The sequence below is a fragment of the Grammomys surdaster genome, unplaced genomic scaffold, assembly GCF_004785775.1.
Source record: "Grammomys surdaster isolate TR1022 unplaced genomic scaffold, NIH_TR_1.0 243, whole genome shotgun sequence".
Classification (NCBI taxonomy): Eukaryota; Metazoa; Chordata; class Mammalia; order Rodentia; family Muridae; genus Grammomys; species Grammomys surdaster.
The window spans coordinates 3,248,362-3,268,967 of NW_021604688.1; the positions used below are offsets into that span (position 1 = coordinate 3,248,362).

The 20,606-nt window shown below is 37.6% G+C and overlaps 1 protein-coding gene across 1 annotated transcript in view; it reads left to right on the plus strand.

Moving 5' to 3' along the window:
- Asxl3 (ASXL transcriptional regulator 3) overlaps positions 1 to 20,606 on the plus strand; it is a 170,786-nt gene that overhangs the window by 85,068 nt on the left and 65,112 nt on the right. The window contains exons 8-10 of the mRNA XM_028774885.1: positions 2,984 to 3,101; positions 4,131 to 4,250; positions 16,269 to 16,432. Coding sequence (XP_028630718.1) covers positions 2,984 to 3,101; positions 4,131 to 4,250; positions 16,269 to 16,432 — 402 coding nt within the window. The remainder of the gene's footprint in view (positions 1 to 2,983; positions 3,102 to 4,130; positions 4,251 to 16,268; positions 16,433 to 20,606) is intronic.

Below are 20,606 nucleotides of genomic sequence, written 5' to 3' on the forward strand. Positions count from 1 at the left end.
TCTACCACAGTGCTCTGTAGAGAACTGGGAAGAGTTGACACACAGCCAGTTTGAGTTTCTGACTCATAACTGCATACACTTACATACTGCCTCTTTACCAAAAAAGCAGTCTGTCTTTCCCTGAAGGATACACACTGTTCCATCAAAGGCCCAAGTGCCTAGTAGGTATGCGGCATGTCTAAGTATCCTTACAGACATCTGAGATATCTGACTATTCTCAATGGAAACAAATTGTTTTATCTTCTTCTGTTAATGTTGTGTTCTGGGTAGAAGGTACCCAAATCCACCACCAATAAACTCTTCTTCCTCAGAAGTAAGTTGGGCTCTTCAGGGCAGTCACTGTTAAGATCTAAAGAGATGTGTTGTAGTTTGTAACATCAAGACTCCAGTTTATAATCTGATGCCACAGAAAACAGATGTGACCTCCTCTTTGTTGTCTTCCCCTCCATGTGTTGCTTGGAAATAAATATAAATGTGTGTGTGTGTGTGTGTGTGTGTGTGTGTGTGTGTGTGTGTGTGTCTGTGTCTGTGTCTGTGTGTGTCTGTGTGTCTGTGTGATATGTATATATAAGTAGGGCATGTGTCTGTGTGCATGCATATGAAGGCCAAAGGGAATGGTTCCCCTATTGTTCCCTGCTTTTGTCCTTTACAATTGGTCTCTACCACACAACACTGAGTTATTGGCATGTGTGTGGCCATGTCTGGCTTTTCACTGGTGTTAAGGATTTGAACTCAGGTCTTCTCACTTGCATAACAAGTACTCCTATTCTCCAGGTCATCTCTCCAGTGCAGTACTTGTTTTGCAAGGGCAGAGCAAAGGATCTCCCTCTTATGCTTCAAGTCTACATAAAACATTTTTTTCCCTATGTGATGAGTATGTAATTTGTGTTGCCTGCAGTACATAGTGGTGCATTTCCTTATTTTTTAAAATGTTGTATTGAGGGATATTGCTCAAACTTACATATTTTTGAATTATCATTTGAATAGACTCCATGTTAGTATTTTCTTTATTCTTACCTGACAATAATTCACAGTAGCCAAGGTTTTTTATTCTTATATTTTATTATTTCTATCCAGTTGTTAAATCTTTAGTTGTAGCATCCTCTCCGCTTAGAAACTTGGAGTAAAAGTTTACCATCATATCATCATCATCATTCACAGGTATTAAAAGAAGCATGCCATCATTGACTTTCTGATTGTATGTCTAGGCTATTAGTTAGTTGTTTCTTTCACAGTTAATCACCATTTCCCATAATCTCCTAATTTCACATGCTCACATGTGTGTATGTGTACACATGTAGAGGATATTTTAAAAGGTTAATATTTTGCCAGGAAGAATTCAAACTGGTGATACACAGACTCATAGAGATTCATTGCTGTATTTACTGGCTGCCTTTATTCTTTTATGGAGATTTACACAGTGGGTGAAGAAGTCTTTAGTTATAATTGGAAGTGCCGCTTTGCCTGATTCTCTTGTATTGTTAAGTTAATGTCTATAGAGTGCTTTGAGTTCTTATATAAAATATGAGAAAGATTTATGCAAGTATGTTAGACAATTTATGTCTAATTATATATACACAGCTTGAAGAAAGAGAAAATTCTTAAATACTTTATAGCACATGTGGCCTCATTAAATACAGTATTGACAGCAGGCTAACAGTGAGAAGCATGGCATACTATTAATCTTTCTATCTCAGGTTCCTCAGCAGTGCCGGGAACTTCACAAAAACTCCATAAATATAAGAATCCTAGTATGTTATCTGTAGTAAATGTATCACTTGTAATAAATTCCTCAACTATTCCTTCTGTCGTGTAGCTTTAAATCTCATCTGAATTTGCTATCTCTCCTCTAAGTGAGGGTTAGTTTTTCATTCCTATAATTAGATGACTTCTAAATCTTATGGCCAACTAGCCAAACATAGTTCATAGCCTGTGTAAATAAAATCACATTGTTTTTGACAGCCAAGGAATATACAGTCAAGGCATTATTTCTGGAGATTGTGACAACTGTTGCTCAAAGCACATTAATCATATGACTGAGACATTGTAAAATTACTAGAAAACGCACAGAATCCAGGAATAAAAAGGTTCGAGACAGTCCATGGTCAGCCTTTTAACCTTTTGAGGAATTTCAGCATTCTTGCGGCTTCAGGTTTTAATGGCTCTTCCTGTTTCGTGTGCTTAAAACCCTTTTTATTACGGGTAATTTTCTGCATAAAGTGATCCGCTAGATAAAACTGTATTTCAAAACTTTTAAAGGCCTTTTATTATATCATCAACGCCATGGCAGATTCATTTATGAAACACAAAGCATCCCCATTTGAAGAGATTTATTCTTCTATCTATTTTTCCTTGAATTTGCCCAAACCCCGTCATGTTCGTGTTCTGAAGGTTAATGCCAAAGTCAAGCAGACAGAAGCCAAGGGCTGCAAGCTTTCCAAGATTAGGACTGATTCCCTTCTCAGAAATAAATGATTCCTGCCATGTTCGGTGATTTTGTGCAGCGCTCCCCACGGCTGAGTGAATGCATCAATACAGTAGTTCTTACATGCCTTACATACTGATGACACCCGGTGTTAACTGATTGACTGAGCAGCGTACTGGAGACGAAGCACCTGCGAGAGAATTGCAGACACATATATTTTTATCTTGGTTTCGAAACATTTATTTTACATTTATTTTACTTGGGAGCCCTAGTATCAAGTTCCACCGGCTTTCAAGCCATTCTACTAAGGTAGAATAAACCATTCTGTGGTGTTTTGTTATCAGAATTAGACCGAAAATACTCAGGCTTAAACCCCTTTGCCAAAGCTCAATTTTATGCTTTTGAGGGAAAATGGACAAAGGTGATTACCAAGAATCCTGACAGATCAAGGGCTCTGTGGAATTGAAGGTAGTCATGAGCAAGTGGATCATGTAATTCAATCACCAGAAATCATTGTGGATACGTTTTTATGTTACATTTTATTATCGTGTTTTATAGGCTTTGAGGCAGCAGCAGAAAAGAAGAAATGGAGTCTCAATGATGGTGAACAAGACTGTCCCTCGTGTTGTTTTGACACCATTAAAGGTGTCTGATGAGCAGTCGGATTCGCCTTCAGGTAAAGAGCTAAAATATTGTATGCTTGGTCAGTTTCTCCCCGGAGAAGACTTTCTCATGGACTGAGATGCTGAGATGGCTTGATGGTTTGCTTTTTTTTAAAATCTTTTGTCATTGAAAAGATACTCTCACATGAAGTTAAGTTTTATACATATGTACATATATTTATAACATATATATGTATTATATATGTGTACCTGTCTTTGCTTCTTTCATTGATTTAAAAACAGAGTATTTCCCAGTTGCTGTGTTTAAGGCACCAGCCCATTCATCATGAAATGACTTAATTTGCTAATGTCAGGACATGTGAGGAAGTGGATGCTGATGCTGATGCAGATGGGTTTGTTGTCCTTGCCTCAGCTTTCCCTTGAATGTTGAACTTGAGTTCTGGACCACATGCTGGTGCATAACACCATCGAAAGCAGTTTTTCTCTGCGTGTGAATTTGCTTTTCAGTACTTGCTGCAAAGCCCAGAATCCTTTATGAGTTTTTGTGTCCTTGCAATATTCCTCTCACCACCATGTAACGCTGGCCTGCTCTTCTAAATTACCTCCTGTTACTGTGTCAACTGTGAACTGTTGAATTCATTGTGGATTCGTGTTTGCATTTTCTGTTCCTGCTTCAGCATTAAGCTATTGATTAAGGTCTGGTCCTTTCCCTTTCTTCCACACCTCCCTCTGCCCCCCTCTCTCTTACCACCGATATTGTCTCTATATGGCATTGTAGTATTGAAGCTTATTCATGTATTTTTACAAAAGATCCAAATCTTTTATTTAAAAGCTATTGGACTAGTGACTGCATGTCAAACTCTGCTATTAGGCCATCTGCTCTTGCTTTCTTTCCAAGCTGATTGATTTATTGGCCTTTTCTTTTTATATCCAATAAGGGAATCAGATTGTGGGTATGGTAGTATATTAATTCTGGAAAAGAAAAAGGAGACTATATCTGTGGTTCTTAAAACAATTTTAGATGTTTCTTGTCAAGGACAGGGAGAGAAAGATAATGGCATAATAACTATTTCCTTTTTTAGGATCCGAGTCTAAAAATGGGGAAGCAGACGGTTCAGATAAAGAAATGAAACATGGGCAAAAATCTCCCACTGGAAAACAAACAAGTCAGCACTTAAAACGCTTAAAAAAGTCTGGTTTAGGTAAGTACCAGTTCACATTTTAGAGATGTGTGTCTTTTAAAAAACAGAACTTTTTCTTTTTAGCATTTAAACAAGGAAACTGAAAATATCCTTCATTTATCTAAGCAAAAAAAAATTGCTGAATTGGGAGCCCTTGTTGTAGTTGAGTCTCAAGCTTAATGATGGAATGTGATAATACTGGATAAAGCAGAGGAAATGGGCAAAACTAACATGAAATGTCTACTCCAGTAATTACCTGTCTAGTTAGGATGCTGTCGGGTGTGCAGTATTGTCTTGTGGCCTCTTTTTCCTGGAATATTCTAGATGAGGGGGGGAGGGATATGGCTCTTAGGAAGGATGCATTGAATTGGAGAATGTATTGTCATAGGGTGTGCTGCATTGGGTTGCTCTGCCTTGATTTTTTTTTGTTTGTTTCTTTGAGATGCTTGAAATATTCAAGAGTACCTGTCTATAAAATGGAGAGAGTATCCAATCTCTGAGAGGTTTGGGCAACACTGTTCAAAGGTCTTGCTATTAATAGTGAATTTTATTCTGAATACTTGCTTTTGCTTTAGTAAGGACTTGCAGGTAGGGTACTGAAGGATGAGAATTAAGACACACAAGAGTGTTTCCGGGGATGACTACTGTAGCTCACTCACCCAAGCACACCTTGGTGAGGGACCTGGACCCACTCTGTTCACCTGTGAGTGGAGATGATGAGTTGTAAAGTCATAACCTAGAGCACAGGAATTTCTGAGCGATGGATGGAGTGCATAAGTTTCTCAGTGGATCGAGTGCCCACCACAAAAGGATAAGGATCCCAGTTTAGATCTCCAGTTGCTATATGAGAGCTGGTCGTGGTCTTGCATGTCTGTAACCATAGCACCAAGGTGTGGGGGTGGTAAGGATAGAGACAGGCAGATCAGAAACTTGCTGGTCATCTAATCTAACCAGTTAGTGACCAGTGCGTTTGATGAGAGGACTTATCCCCAAAAAATAAAGTGAGAAAGAATCAAAGAATATATTGTATATCTGCCCTTGGCCTCCACATGCATGTATGTGTATACATAACCACATAATGTGTATGTGCATGCATGAGTTTGTATGTGCAAGTATGTGTGCATGAGTGAGTGTGTGTGAGTGTGTGCATGTGTGTGTACATGCATGATTATTTGTACATGTATGTGTGGGGAAATATTATAGGCCACAGGTGTGGAGTCCCAGTGGGTTTCCACGCTGTGGCGAGACCCACATGCAGGAGGAACGTCTAATGTTCCAGTGGTTGGAGGCCTTGGCGGTGGCAGGCCCCAATGACACAAGGAAGTCCTTGGTTCCAGAAAGGATTATTGTCATAGCGGGTGATAGATGGATCTGGTTGTACCCCTGTAAAACTCAGGGCAGTCCCGAGTTAAATAGGGAGGGAGAAAGAGGGAGGATCGGGAGAGGATCTGGGGAGGCATGCTTAATTTGCTCCGCCCTCTGGCCTTCATTAGTATGTAAAACCCTACGGTCTGAGGCCTCTAGTCACGCCCCCTATCTGTGCACTTTGGGAGGGGCTGTCTGGCCTATGTGACTGAACAATGTAATTCTATGGAGACTAGACTGCTTTTCAGGACCCTGGGTTCTTGGGGCGTGCCGAACTCCTGCTGGTTCTCACCCAGAGTCTCGGGGTTCTAGGAAACTGCCCAGCCATGACCCAGAATACCCTTACGCAGTCCCACATGTATGAATGTAAGTGTGTATGTGTGTGACTGTGAGAGTATGTGCACACATGTGTGTGCATGTGTGTGTATGTGTGCATGTGTATGCATGTGAGTGTGTGCATATGTGAGTGTGTGCATATGTGAGTGTGTAATCCCTATCACCCATGTTTGATACAGTGATCAGTAGAAACCATAAAATTAGTGACCTGAACCTTGACTATTCCTGCCACCTCTTTGGCAGTGTAGGACTTTGTTTGCAGATTTTTTTGTTTTTTGTTAAAGTCAGCCATCATTTTTCTGGTTCATTGACTGGTTTTGGTACTTTTATGTATTGCCTACTGTATGCTAGGAATTTTACTAAATCCTAGGACATACTTTCACTAAAAAGCATTGGAATAGGAGTGGTGGATTCTTAGTAAAATATGTATGGGAAAGGAGTGGCTATTTTAATTTAACTTTTTAATATTGCATGGTTATCTATTTCCCATCATTTTTAAGTCTTTTACAGTTGTTCTCTTTAACCCCCAATGCCTCTCTGTTTGTTGGATAATCACTATGCATGCATACACACAGATAGTTTTTTTTTTTCCTGTCTGAGTGCTTTAAGTACCTCCTCAGGTGAGAATCTCATGTTCAGAATGACGTCTTTGTCACATCTACACACACGTTATTCATTCATTCTTCTGATCAACCCAGGTAGGATTTAAAGATCAGTGACATTTCATTAAAAAGAGTGTGCTAGCCAGGAAGGGTGACACACCTCTGTAATTCTAGCACTCGGGAGTCCAAGTCTGGAGCTTTGCCAGGAATTCAAATCTAAATGAAAACCTAGCCATCCATGGCTAGCTACATGGCAAGACCATCTCCCAAAACAAAGTAAAGCTGGGTGGGATAGGTGAAGGACTTTGACTCCAGTAATACTGAAGCTGAGGCAGGCAGATCTTTATGAGTTTGAGGCTAGCCCGAGCTACATAGTCCATAGTAAGATACTGTCTCAAAATTAATTAGTTAATTACTTAATAATCCACTACAACTTCAGTAAGTAAATGACATACAAAGAAAGGGTATAGGCACAAAGCCCAGAATGCTCTTTCTTGACATACCTGGCTTTGGTCATGCTGTGGTATCAGAAGCTCAGGTCTGGATCTTTTTTATCTGGCTCTCGTGTATTATAGTTGTCACCTTGAAGTCTACACTAATGTAGAAAGAATCAGAATTGCTTTGGTGTTTATTGTTTTATTGTTGTTGTTTTATTCTGAGGATCAACTGAGAGATAGGGTAACAGGAAGTTTCTGTAGGCAATCCTGCACACCACCGGCCAACTCATGTGTTCAAACTTAGGCTAGAGTAGTGTTGTAGATGGTTTTCTGGCATGTAAGGACAAAACAGTAGAAATGATGATGCTGTATTTTAGGAGGAATGCAGAGAGTCATAGTCCATGGCTAATGGGCTGGATGGCCAGGTGTGACAACTTTTGAAAGCAAAGGCAGGATATTGTCATCTACAGAGCCTAAACTTCAGAACTTCATATCCAAGGAACAAAAAATATTCATAATATTTTAACTTTATGATTTCATGTTGGACTGCACTGAAAGCTATCCTGGACTTCAAATAGCTTCACATGGACTTCTACTGGGACTTAGCTGGGTAAATTTTGACTTAATTTGTGTCACTTAATTCTTTAGTTTTGTAGAATAAAATGATTTCCATTTTACAGTTAAACAATCAGTCTGTGGCCCAGAAGTTTAAGAAGGCTCTTCATAAATATCACAGCCAATATCCAACCTAAGGCATGTATATGTCTAATTTGAACTATTCATCTCAGACAGAAAGTGAATGGCAGATTGTCTAGCCTGTATCCAATGACTGTCACTGTCAGTGGGGAACAAACTCATTGTATATAATATTCAGAATCTGACTAAGTGTTAAAGTTCAGGTACTCTGGTTACGTGTGGAAGGAAAGCTAGCAGTTCTAAAGACTCTTGGCCAGCCGTCTATCACACAAACAAATAAAAAATAGTGGGATTGAAAATAAGTTGGCTAAAGTAGAAACCTGTAAAACTCCAACAATCTGTGGTGACTGGGAAAGAACTGTGGCTGATGAAGGTAGCAAGCAGCTAAACAGTGACTTATTTTATGCAAATGAGGTTGGCCATGCTCACCAACCTTTTAATATATGTCAATGGTTTAAACGGAAAATGGGGAGATGTGGAGGAGGAAACCACCAGCCTAACCATCTGTAGACAAACCATCTCATCCAGTTTTTAAAAATATATTTAAGATTTTTCTCTTATATTTGTTTATTTCTTGGGTGGTGGTGGGTAGGTGCACACAAGCCATGATGTACATGTGGAAGCCAGAGGGCAACTTCTGGTAGTTGGTCCTCTTCCAGCATGTGGTTCCTGGGGCTTGACTTAGGCCTCTAGAAATGTTGGCAAATATCCTTACCTGCCGAGTCATTTTCTCAGTCCAGATAATGATTTTTAAAAATATTCCCTAAGAGTCAGGATATTTGGTGCTCTCCTTGTTGCACTGCTATTGTGTAACTGAGGATAGAAATTGTCCTACCCTTCCTTGTAATCTCTATGCACCATTTGTATAACTTCTGTTTGGCTGCTGCTGAGAAAGTATTGAATAAAGGAATGAGTGAATTTATCAACTGCATGTGCTAAGTCAGTCAGTTGAGATAAAGAAGTAATTTCTCTATGACTTGTGTCTCTCTGGATGAATCTGTGTCTTTAGAGAAGAGCATTCTTCATGAACCCAAATATAAGTGCATGCAGTAATAAGTTGACAGTGTCCACTAGCCTTCTAGTAGATGCCAACAGTACACATGAAAAATGGGAAGATGTGAAAAAAAGAACCTCAAGATTAATCATCTTCAGATAAACCACTGTCACTGAGATTTTGAGTATCTTTAAGTTTTAATTATATTTATTTATTTGTTGCATGGTGGTGAGTGAGTGCACACAAGCTGTGACATGCCTGTGGAGGTCAGAGGGAAGGAATGGTCCTCCTTGCTTCCTGAAGGCCCTGGGCCAGCCCTCTGGGGGCACTGCTCTTAATCATTTTTCCCACCTGACTCAGATGCACTTTAGTCTCTGAACCAGTTTGAACTTACTTAACCTTCTCTCAGTAGGGGTGGCATTATACAAGTTCTTATGTGCTGAAACCATTCTAAATTAGAACATATACCATAAGTTTCTTCTAATTTAAATTAGTAATGCTGAAACAAAATGTAGTCAAAATTAGACTTCATAGCATAAGCCTAAATTTCCATTCTCATGATGAGATTTCCCTGGTGGGAGAAAGAGTCACTTCTAATTATCTCCCATGTGCTTTCTCTGATTCTGTTGCAATTGCTTATTATTTTATTGTTTTTTTAGAATTGAATGATACTTGCCCTGTACAAGGTATGGGTATACATTTTTCTTGGAATCTAATGGGTTAGCCAAATACACATTGCACCCTTGTACATTTTTCTAAGAACTCTGTAGTAAAGGACTACAGGTCTAGGTGTCACATCATATTTCCTGGGAAAGGGTTTGGAGTACACAATTAGATCACAATGCCAGCAATAAACAATAGCTATGGGCTTTGACAGTCCTCCACAGTCTTAGCACTGGAGAGAGTTGTGGCCTCATTATGGATACCCACTACTGTGGCTGCAGCTTTCTTGTTGCAGATTTTGTTCTTGGCATAGGTTATACATGGAGACTGTGAGTATTTGTCTGTGCAGTCGCTGACTAAATCTATCTGGAACGATGGTGTAAGTCAGTGCTGCTGAAAAAAAACTAATGGTCAAACTCCTGTTTTCTGGATGGTGTTAGAGTCAAGACAAAGCAAAGCTTCGATGATTGCTCTTCTATTTCTAAATCAAGCATGTTAGAGGGGTCTGATGTACTTTCAGCTAAATGTTATCAGTATCTGCAAGAGCTGTTTCATTGTTGTGGGCCTTGATGCCGATTGAGATAGTCCATGGTGGGCTGACAAATGTCCTTTCCCTGTCTCAGCAAAGGATAAACTCACCTCCATCTTCTCCTGGGAGTCTGCTGAGACTACTGTAGCATGTCAGCTTACTGCCTTGGTGTCCGTTAGATCAAGTCACTGCATAGTACACTCTTTTGCTGCTTCTTTTTCATTTCCTTTAATTAATAAACAATTTCAGAGGAGTCTTGAGTTCACAGGTGAACCAGCAGAAACAGTCTCCCTCCTTTCAGATATGTACAACCCTCTTCAGCATGTATCATTGCAGTCCCTCACAGTGAGAGTCAGTGAACCTGGATTCATACTGTCACCCAATCCTCTCTGGGTGCCCCAAAATGAAATCATATTCATCTACCAATATCACATTCTGTGGAATGGGCTTCAGCTGGCCTATCTTCTGTATTGGTATTTAACCTTTCTCTCCTCTGTGTTTCTTAATTTCTCACGTCTTCCCCCTAGCTGAAACGTAAGTGGCTTAAATTAAGAGTCTCTGATCTAAACCAGTTTTTAATTGTTCCTTTCTACCCATTCACACAGTAGGAGTTTAAAACTGTTTGCTAAACAAGCCCAAGCGTTTCATGGATGTCTCTGAGGGAGTATTAATAATGTCCTCATTGAGCCCGAAGTCTGGGATTCATTCCAACATTATGCTTTTTGTTTAATCTTTTTGTAATAAAGAATTAGAAACTCTGCTGGTTTTAGAAAATGTTCCATATTTTAAAAAATAAATTCATACAGAAAATAAAAGTGAAAATTGGATAATAATTCTATATCTCATTCAAAATATTATCAGTGTTTCCTGGTGATTATTTGGCATTTCTTAGTACTATCTATCTTTCCAAAGTTATATATACAAAGAAACTATTTTAATTAAAAGTACTAAGTATAATTAATTTTAGGATAAATAAGATTTTTTCATTCTTTTATTAAAAATAGATTTTTTTCATCCAATATATCTTGATTATAGTTTTCCCTCCCCCAACTCCTCCAAGATTTCTCTTTGCTCCCCTCTCATAGGAATCCATACCCTTCCTGTTAAACAAACAGGTATTTACAGAATAGCAATAAAATGAACAAAACGAAACCAAACAAAACAAATTGGAATTAGGACCAAACAAACAAATGAACAGAAGATAAAGAGCTAAAGAAACAGCACAAAATACACATGTTCTTTCACATAGGAACCCCCTAAAAACACAAAGTCAGAAGATAGAATATATATGAAAGAGATCGTAAGGTTTAAAGGTCTTTTTTTTCTTTTTGCTCTGTCAAAACTTTATGAGACAAAGCAACTGCCAGGGAGTTTGTTTTGTGTTGGTCATCTACTCTGAATACATTACAACAGAGGACTGATCATCAGGACATTGGCTGGACACATGCCGTGACTTTTATCATGGACTGAACCGTCTAGTGCAGTCGTACTATGGCTTTGCCTGTCTTCTCTGCCTGTCTCTGCTGCCACAACCCTCTAGGCTAAGTGTCTGGGAATTAGATACTAAAGTGACTTCATACTTTTCCTTCTGTGGACACTGTAGGGAGATGTGCAGCGCAGGCTATAATGAGATAAGACAATCATATATAATTGGATTGTTCTTAAGCTAATTAAGAGTACATGTGTAAGGATAATTAAAATGGAATTAAACATTCTCTGTAAGAGCAAATTTAGTTAATGTGTTCAGTCTTTTCTTCAGAATTATAAAACATAGCTTTGTCTTAGGTGGACATTTTAGACACATATCTTTATTTGGTTTAGTCATAAATGATTGTGTGCCACAGGGATGTGTGGCTCCTCCTCATCTTTTTCTTCCTCTTCCTTCTCTTGTTTCATTAAGAGAGTTCAGGCCAAAAGTAAAATTATCTACAGCTACATTAAATTAGTTATTATATTTTGATAATTGTATGTATGTGAGAGAAAGACTACTGATAACATTTGTAGGTTTAATTTTATTTTCTATCTTAAAATTAACTTAGGAAATGTATAAATTAAAAATAGTTTAGGGCTTGGGGATTTGCTTGAGTAGTTATAGTGCTTCTTGCTCCAGCCTGAGGAACTGAGTTTGGTTTCCAACACTCTTGTAAAAAGCTAGCCATGAAGACATACACATGTAATTCCAGATTCCAGAAGGATCTGTGGGGCTCGTTGTCATGTAGCCTAGCCAATTGCTGATTACCTCGCCTCACTTAGAGTCTGTCCTAGAAGAATTAAGTGGACAGTGAGGAAAACTTCCTGTGTGACCTCTAGCTACCTACTGATGTGCATGTCTGCACACATGTAACCGCATGAATTCCTACTCCCTCTTACACATGAATATGTACATACAATAAATCAGTTTACCTTTATTTAGTGAGTATCAAAAATTCAAAATACTGTAGTTCCTTTAAAAGCTTGCTTTTAATTTTATCTGCCCATTAAATCAGTTATGTATTGAGAAACATGTCCCTGTTTTTTCATTTCTACTTATGTTTATTTCAATTTCTTTACAGGAATTTCTGATTTCATTAACTTAATTTAAAAAAATGGTTTTTTATATTGATAGATATCATTATTCTTTTCTACCACATTGATTTCAACTTTTAATTTTTATGTAATTAACTCTTCTGTTGAGTTTGTATTCAGTGATTGATTTCTTAAATTCATGACTTGAGCTCTCAACTCATGAATTTTCAAACTTTTTTTCTCTCCCACTCTAAAATAGGCAATTTAGTTATTAAATCATTTGAGAAGCATTTTTATAAAACTGGCATTATTTTACTTTAAATTCTGAAGTACTATAGACCCCTGGGAATGTCCCAGTGTATGCTAGATGCGTCGGGGGGTTGAAAGGTTTGTGGCCTGGTACTGTGAAGCTTAAATAAAGTCTTTTCCTTTGGACTGAGAGATGTGGTTTATAATAGATCAGTATTTATTGAGACACACTAGCCAGTTGTGGTGTAGTTCCTTGCTATTTCTTGAATGACAAATAGCACAATGCCTGCATCTAACAGCTTACTGCAGGTGCCTGTGTTCAGTTTATTCCACGAGTGTTGGTATTGCTTTATAAAAGCTTTCTGTGTTTTTAAATTAAGTTTATAATTTAGTTTTTAGCCACATCTCTTGAGACCTGTTCTACCATTGGGAGGATCTATTGTCTTATATCTCTCAGCTTTGTGTTTTGAGGCTTCCCTGTGTATTCAGAAGCTTGGGTCACATGGACTGGATGAGCAATTTCATTCTTTTGGTCAGTGATGTTCCTTTTGTTATTTTAAATCTATGATTAGTATTTTTCAACTTATCTAGGTAGATTTTTAACTATCTCTTGAAAAGAGTAGATATCTGGACATTTTAACCCTAATATAAAATTTTGGTTATGTTGGTTGTGATTTTCTTGGACATAATTTATTTTTCTTTTTTCTTCTTTCAATACCTGCTCTTTGGCTGATGTTTCTATTCTGTTCACTAATTTTAAAATGTGTTTGTACTCTTCTGAGTATTTATAGAGTTTTTGTTTCTAAATGTTTTTCTCAGTGGCTATCTTTTGTTCATACTTGTTGTGGTAATTATTTAAAACTGGCCTCTGGTCAAGCTGACTATCTAAACTGCAGCTGCTCTGCCTAGCCCAGCCGCCATGTTTCTCGGCCTGAGGCCACATGCGCACTGCAGCTAGAACCGGCCTGCCAGAAACACCAGCCCTGCCACCCACTAGATGCCAGCATGAGAGATGGCTCTGCCAGTCTTCCACTCTGTCTCCGAAAGGCAGGGCATTGCCCAGACCATTCCGCCATTGATGTGGACCCAGTAAGAGAATGAGTCTCTAATTCTTATAGATTAATCAAGGGCTTTATATGTTTGATAACAATTAATAGCAAGATGCCCATACAAAGAGAGTTGTATCCCAATTAGCTAACCTAATTATAAGTTTATAAATTGTTCCCCATGAGTGCTCTTCGTACCTGTGTGATTCTCCATCCTCCTACATCTCTGCCCTCTCTAGCTTCTTCTCTTCCATTTTCTCTTCCTCTCCCAACTCCTTTTCTTCCTTTCCTTACTCCTCACACCTTAGCTCCTCCTACACATACTCTCATTTCCCGTGCACCTTCTTGGTTTCATACATGTAATATTTTTCTGCATTGCTTTAACTTCTGTTAGTCATTGGCATTATTCTCTACAGTTAGCATTTATGTAGATTACATAACTTATATGATCACATGACTTTTATTTCACCATTTCTGCTACAGTTGTTTATTCACTTCTTTGGTAAAAACTCTTGGTCAATAACAACGTGTAGTAGCTTGATCAGCAAGATTTTCTTAGGAATAAAATTTCTGTTTAGGATATTTAAATATTCTTAGATGTTGACATTTGAAAATATCAGCTATGATGAAATTCCAAGGTTTTCTTTGTTTTCTCTTGGTCCTGTGAAGATAGCATACTCTTTCTGTTGTTTATTACAAAGGTTTTACTCATCCCATTGCTGTTTCTGATGATTATTTCTTAGACAAAATGGCTGCAAAGAATTTTTTATTTTCTGATGTTTGGACAGATTTCAACTCAGATAGAATTAGGAATGAGTACATGTCTCATTTTTAAACCTCTATAGATGGGCATTCTGACTGTACATAAGAGTCCCTGTATTTCTTGTTTTAAATTTATTGCTTGAGAATTTCAATATATGTGTCATCATTTGATCAAATCCCATAAGATCCCTCCCTCTACCTTCAATGTGTCCCATACATCTCTACTACCACTTTGCCTTCCCAATTTGTAGGCTCTCTTTTAAACCTGTTTATAGTTAGCATTACCTACATACATATGGATCCAAGGCCATCCATGAGAGCATGAGAAGCCTATTACTGATTACAAACATTAAAAGAAAAAAGCAAAGCAAAACAAAACAAACACATAACCTTTCTTCTCAACAGCCATCAATTGTCAGCAGCTTTTCAGCCCAATCCATAAGACAGAATTCACATGTAGTATTGTCAGTTGGGCTAATCACTCATGGCTGGGTAAGTCATAGGTGCTGCTACTATTATTTGCTATGATATTAGACTGCCTCCTAAATGCTTGTCTTTATACCCATAGATTATTTCTGTTCTCAACCTTTGTCAGAGAACTTTGTGTAGTTGTGATTAATGCTGAGATTCATAACTGACAGACATTACTTGCATTTTTGTCTCTAGTCTTTAAACAATTTAAAAAAATGATCAGTCCATTCTTTGTTCATTTGTTTCCTGAAAAGGACCAGTAAATGAGTAGCAGCAGTCTTACGCTGATTGGATTTCTGCTACACCTTTTCTGCTAAGTATCGTGTTACCAAAACAAAATAGAGCAATCTGGAAAGCACCGGAAATGCTGCATTCTAGCAAAACTTTATTCAACAGCACAGGAATTAGATTACAAGGAGCTTAGAGACCGCAACGTATTGACCTTTGAGTCAACGCATACTCTATAATCATAGGCAGCTCAAGTTCCAAACAATTGTCCTTCTGTTGTAACTATCGGTTGCCAGTGCCTAGAGTTGTTTCATGCATTGTGATTTCTAGTTAGGAAGCCTGCACACAGATTCCAGTGGACACCAGAGTGCCTTGAACTGCAGAGTGATTTGAAAGAGTTTACTTACCCCTCAGATCTCACATTTGGAATTTTATCAGCCTTTGTTTATTAAATTATCATTTTCAAAAATCACCTTGGATTCAAATCTTGTAACATTATCTGTTCTTACTACACTGCCTGAAACATGGTGGGAACACACAACTGATATTGCTGTTGTCTGCTTGTTAAAATTAAGAGTACTGGACACAGATGTGGCTCCTTGGGAGAGTATTTGCTGGGCATCTTCAACCCCCCTGGGTTCAATTACTAGCACTGAAAAAGACCGAAAGTTAAATTAACAATATGTTGCTATTAATGGCGTTAAGTTGTAGACAACACACAAAAAATATTTATTTATGTTTTGAAACTTTTTGCAAATTCTGATCAATTTGCAATTTATACTTACCTATACCTCATACTCAGGAGCCCTAGGCATGAGGATCGCCACAAATTCAAGACCAGCTTGAATTCAAAGTGAGCTTCAGGCATGCCTACATTGCAGTTTTAAGATGCTGTTTTGGAAAAACAAGACCAATAAAAAAATAAAACTTCCTGGTATTATTTTGACTCAAATAAATATTGATTGAAATATAACTAAGGTAGGCATAAACCTTACTAATGAACATTTTATTTTCTGATTTCTTCTCCAGAAATCATTTTAGAAGTAATAGAAATAAACACATTACTGGCTACATATGTTCAGTGATCACATCTGTTCACATATACGTGTTTCTTCACTCTGTAGTAAACTCATAACTCTTGCTTTATTCATCACAGGACACTTGAAATGGACCAAAGCTGAGGACATTGACATAGAAACCCCGGGCTCTATTCTCGTCAACACTAACCTGAGGGCATTAATAAACAAGCACACCTTTGCTTCCTTCCCTCAGCATTTCCAGCAATATCTTCTGCTTCTGCTCCCAGAAGTGGACAGGCAGGTAAGTGACATTCAACCTAGTCCCCACCAGACAGAGCAGTGGCTGGTCCGTTGTCAAGGCGACTGGTGTCTGAGTGGACTGCTTAGTGCAATGTAGTATATAATTTATTTAATCTGTTTAGTGACTGCTGCTGTTGGTTAAGTTCTTTAGTCTGCCAAAATAGAATTATTATTTTTTAAATTCTTAGTAATGAGCCTATTCAAAATTCAAATCACAAAACACTCTGGTAGAATGAAAACTCATATTGGGAAAGAAAAAAGAGAAATCAAACATTCCACTATCAAATAAATCTTTGAAGTAGCTGCTCTTTTGCCTGGAGGGAATATTGAAATTTAGTAATAAAAAAAAGCCAAGGTTTCTGAGAAATTATGTTAATGTTTTTCTCTGATTCTTTCCAAAAGGCATTTAAAATTTATGTTTGCATTTTCTTTCTGCAAGCCTGTCATCAATAATATGATGTCTAAAAATAATCACCTTTTATCTTCCTCATATAACTACAAATGTCTTAATATAATTTTAGAAAGCTTCTAAAGTAAAGAAGCACAAATATAGGTATGTAAAAGGGAGCATCAATCAACTTCCAAACTGTTCTGTCAGGGAAGAGAAGGCGAAAACTCTTCATATAAATTTTTATTAAATGTCACAAAAATTATTACATGCTATCTTTAAAACATTTCTCTGTGATTCTTTTTATTGACATAAAATATTCATAGTTCTGTAATTCCTATCTCTGTAAACTCTGAGACTGTGTATTTTTCAGTTCATTATTTAACTAGCATATGTGTGCTTATGAATTCATATGTTATAGGTCCATCTGTGAACTGAATTAGGCAACATTGATTCCATACTTCTATACCACTCTGCATAATTTTGATAGCTTTCTGAATGGTTTAGCTTTCTACCAACTTTTCCATCTTTTTTTTAAATATAAATTTCATTATGGTAACTAATAGTTTGTTAAAATTCTTACATAGCTCTTTAATGTATTCATTTTTTCCAAAAAGATTAATTTGACTTCAGACATATTTCATTGGGGAGTTTGCCACTATTTAACAAAAAAGATCATAATCTTTTATGGTGAATCTGATATATATTAGAAGCCTTAGCATAGTAGACAGTACGTTCTTAATCAATGCCTATGTCATGAATGATTAAATACACTCTATTTGGATACATGTACTTTTTACAAATCACCAAAGCATGAGGAAGAACAGACAAGTTGAGACTGATAAAAGCCCATGGTGCTTTTCTAAGCACAAATGCAAATGGAAGTATCAGAGACAAACTTAAGATTCTTCCTTTAAGCTGCAGATGCAGACAGAACTGGAATCAAATGGGTAGAAAAATACCAGGAGAAGATAGATGCAGAATTACAAAAACCGAGAGTTAACTGGTGGGACTCTATTATAGGAAGAATAGCAGAAATGACTGTGTAAAGATACCAGGAATGCATTCTGGAATATTCCTAACTATCAAATCAATGTCTTAACTTATTCATGGGCTATCTGCTGTGAAAACTGAGGTCTTTTGAGTAGAATGTAGTCTAATAATTCCATTGCTTTTAAAAACTTTTCCATATTGGCTTTGTTAGAGTATATCCCCCTCTCCTCTAGTGGCATTCCTCTTTCCAAAGAGTGTCCCTTCTCTCTCATGTCATTTGAAGAACACTATTTTTAAGACAGTAATTTCCCAGTACTGAGAAGGAATGCCAAGCATGGGAAACAATGGGGAACATGAAAGCAGGAATAGCCAGTATATGATAGTCAGGAAGAATCAGTTCCCAACATTTAAGAATGGAGGGTTTTAGAGAGATTGGCACAGAAAATAAAAATGAAGAAAATATAGTCATCACCATCCTTTTCATCATGCTCCTCCTCCTTTTCTTCTTCTTCCTCCTCTTCTTCCTTACCCTTGTCCTCTTCCTCTTCTTCCTCCTAAAATATATATATATAATTTCAAATTTGCTTTAATACCTTTAAAGGACGGTATAGGGACTAGCCATAGATAGTCTTCTTATTGGTTTAACTGAGGGTTCATGAGTCAAAAAAATTGGAGATTCATTTAGTGGCATGTACAGTTGTTTTCTACACTTTGGCATGCATGTGATTTATCTTGTTTACACTAAGATGTAGCATACGCTACATACTTAGTAAGTTCTAGTGGAATGAAGAAATAACGAATTGTCCTAGATTTAGCCAAGGATGAAGTAACCCAAGAGACCATGATGTGAGCCTGATATTTTATTCAAGCTGCAGCAGTTTCTATTACTCCATTTTTTAGCTACTATAAGAAAGAATATAAATAAATTTGGCACAATACCCATTCTTGAATAACATTTAGCCCTTTGGGAGATTATTTATTCAAGAAATACTTACAGAATGTTGTTTACTTGATGAATGCAGAAGCTATGAGAGAGTGGGTTGTGGAGCTTTCTTTATAATTAGGGAATAAGATTAATGCCTGCATAGGTGTACACTAGATTTAGTAAGATGGCTCAGGCACATAAGTGTCAAAATAAAAGCATAAAGTACCTTGAAATCATTGCAAATGAAAACAGTTCATCCAAATGCAGTATTAGAGATAACTCTGTATCGAGGAATCATTGCAGAGTTAACCCTTAAAGTACTGGACCATGCTTTTTAAGTAAAGAGCATCTTCCAGATGGAACACATGACATTACAAAGTATACACATGAAGGTTCAATAGACTCAGTCCTTCTGTGTTTGTGATTAATACCATCTCCAGAGGATGATGAAGAAGAATACCTTGCCCAGAAAACTCAAAGACTGGGTTGCAGGCTACATAGTCTCTTGGAACTTTGGGTGAAACCAGTGGGAACCATCAAAGATTTTTCAAATCAGAAGTGACACACACATGCAATTACTTACTTAGATATTTTAGGACCGAGAGGAGGACAAGATGGTTATTAAACTAAATACAATGTTTATTTTCCCCTAAGGAAATAGTAGCCCTGTAAGTGATTGACTGGACAGGCAAAAAAGTGAGGTCAGGGGGACTTGCCTACAGACAGTGCCCTTGGGATAAGAGATAGTGGCATGACCTTGGCCATTAAACATTGAAACACAAAGGACAGAATTCTATCTATAGTTTACCCCAGAATTAGTAGGTTCAAATGGCAGGTTGCCTGTGGTGTGGGGCTTCTTGAAAGCACTTAAAACAACTGAGATTTCTTCTTCAGGAATTTGGAAGGATATTGCCTGCTGTTGACTTTTTAGCATTTGGAAGAGAGAAATTTGGACCATATTTCTCTGCAACTCCCCTCTCCCCTTCCTTCTTTCTTCCTTCCACTTTCCCTCTTCCTTTCCCCCTCTCTCCTTTCTCTTCTAAACACAGTGGGCTTTACTCTGTCACTTGGGAGGCTAATGCACAGGTGATTTGATACAAGCTGCCTAAAGTACTGCTGTCTGGGTTTAGCTAAAAAGTTTCCAGATTGCTGCAACTACCAGTTTCCTGGGCTAATGGGAATAAAAAAGTCATGGGAATCTGATCTGATTGCATCCGTTTATTTGAACCCATGGAGGGGTCTGTAATTATATGAAGCCCTTGGGAGTTTTACTGGGTTAAAAACTTCTACCCAAAGCTTGAAATTCCTAACTCTGTTTTTCTTCCCTAAATATTCTAAGTTTCTGCCTTCTTACTAGCCTAAAACAACCTTGTAGGATCCCTAACTTCTGACATCTGCAAAGCAGAGGTCATTGAATGATTCTATCCTTAAATACAAAAGCAGTATCTCTCCACTTGTCATGCCACTGCCAGCTGCCAGGAAGACAAGCTCTCACTCTGTTGTTCTTCTGTTCAGAGACCTGTTTGTCTCCATCATGAATTAGTTACTGCTAATTGTTTTATTACAGTGTTACATCTGGTTTGACATTTGAAGTGACTCTTCATATATTATACAGCAAGTAACAGAAAATCCATCTTAACCTGACTAAAGCCTAAAAGTGATTTATCGGTTCAGGTACATAAGGTAACAGGGGTTAGTTTATTAGCGTATGTTTGTGGTTGTTAATCTTAGGATTCAATTATTGTGAAGCAGCTATTGCATTTTTTGGATAAGTGAATTTTTTAATGAGTTAATGTTTTAAGTATGAGTCCCTTTGTGATAGGTTCACTATAATAAAGATGATTACCTCTTGCCTCACCTTCATGAATA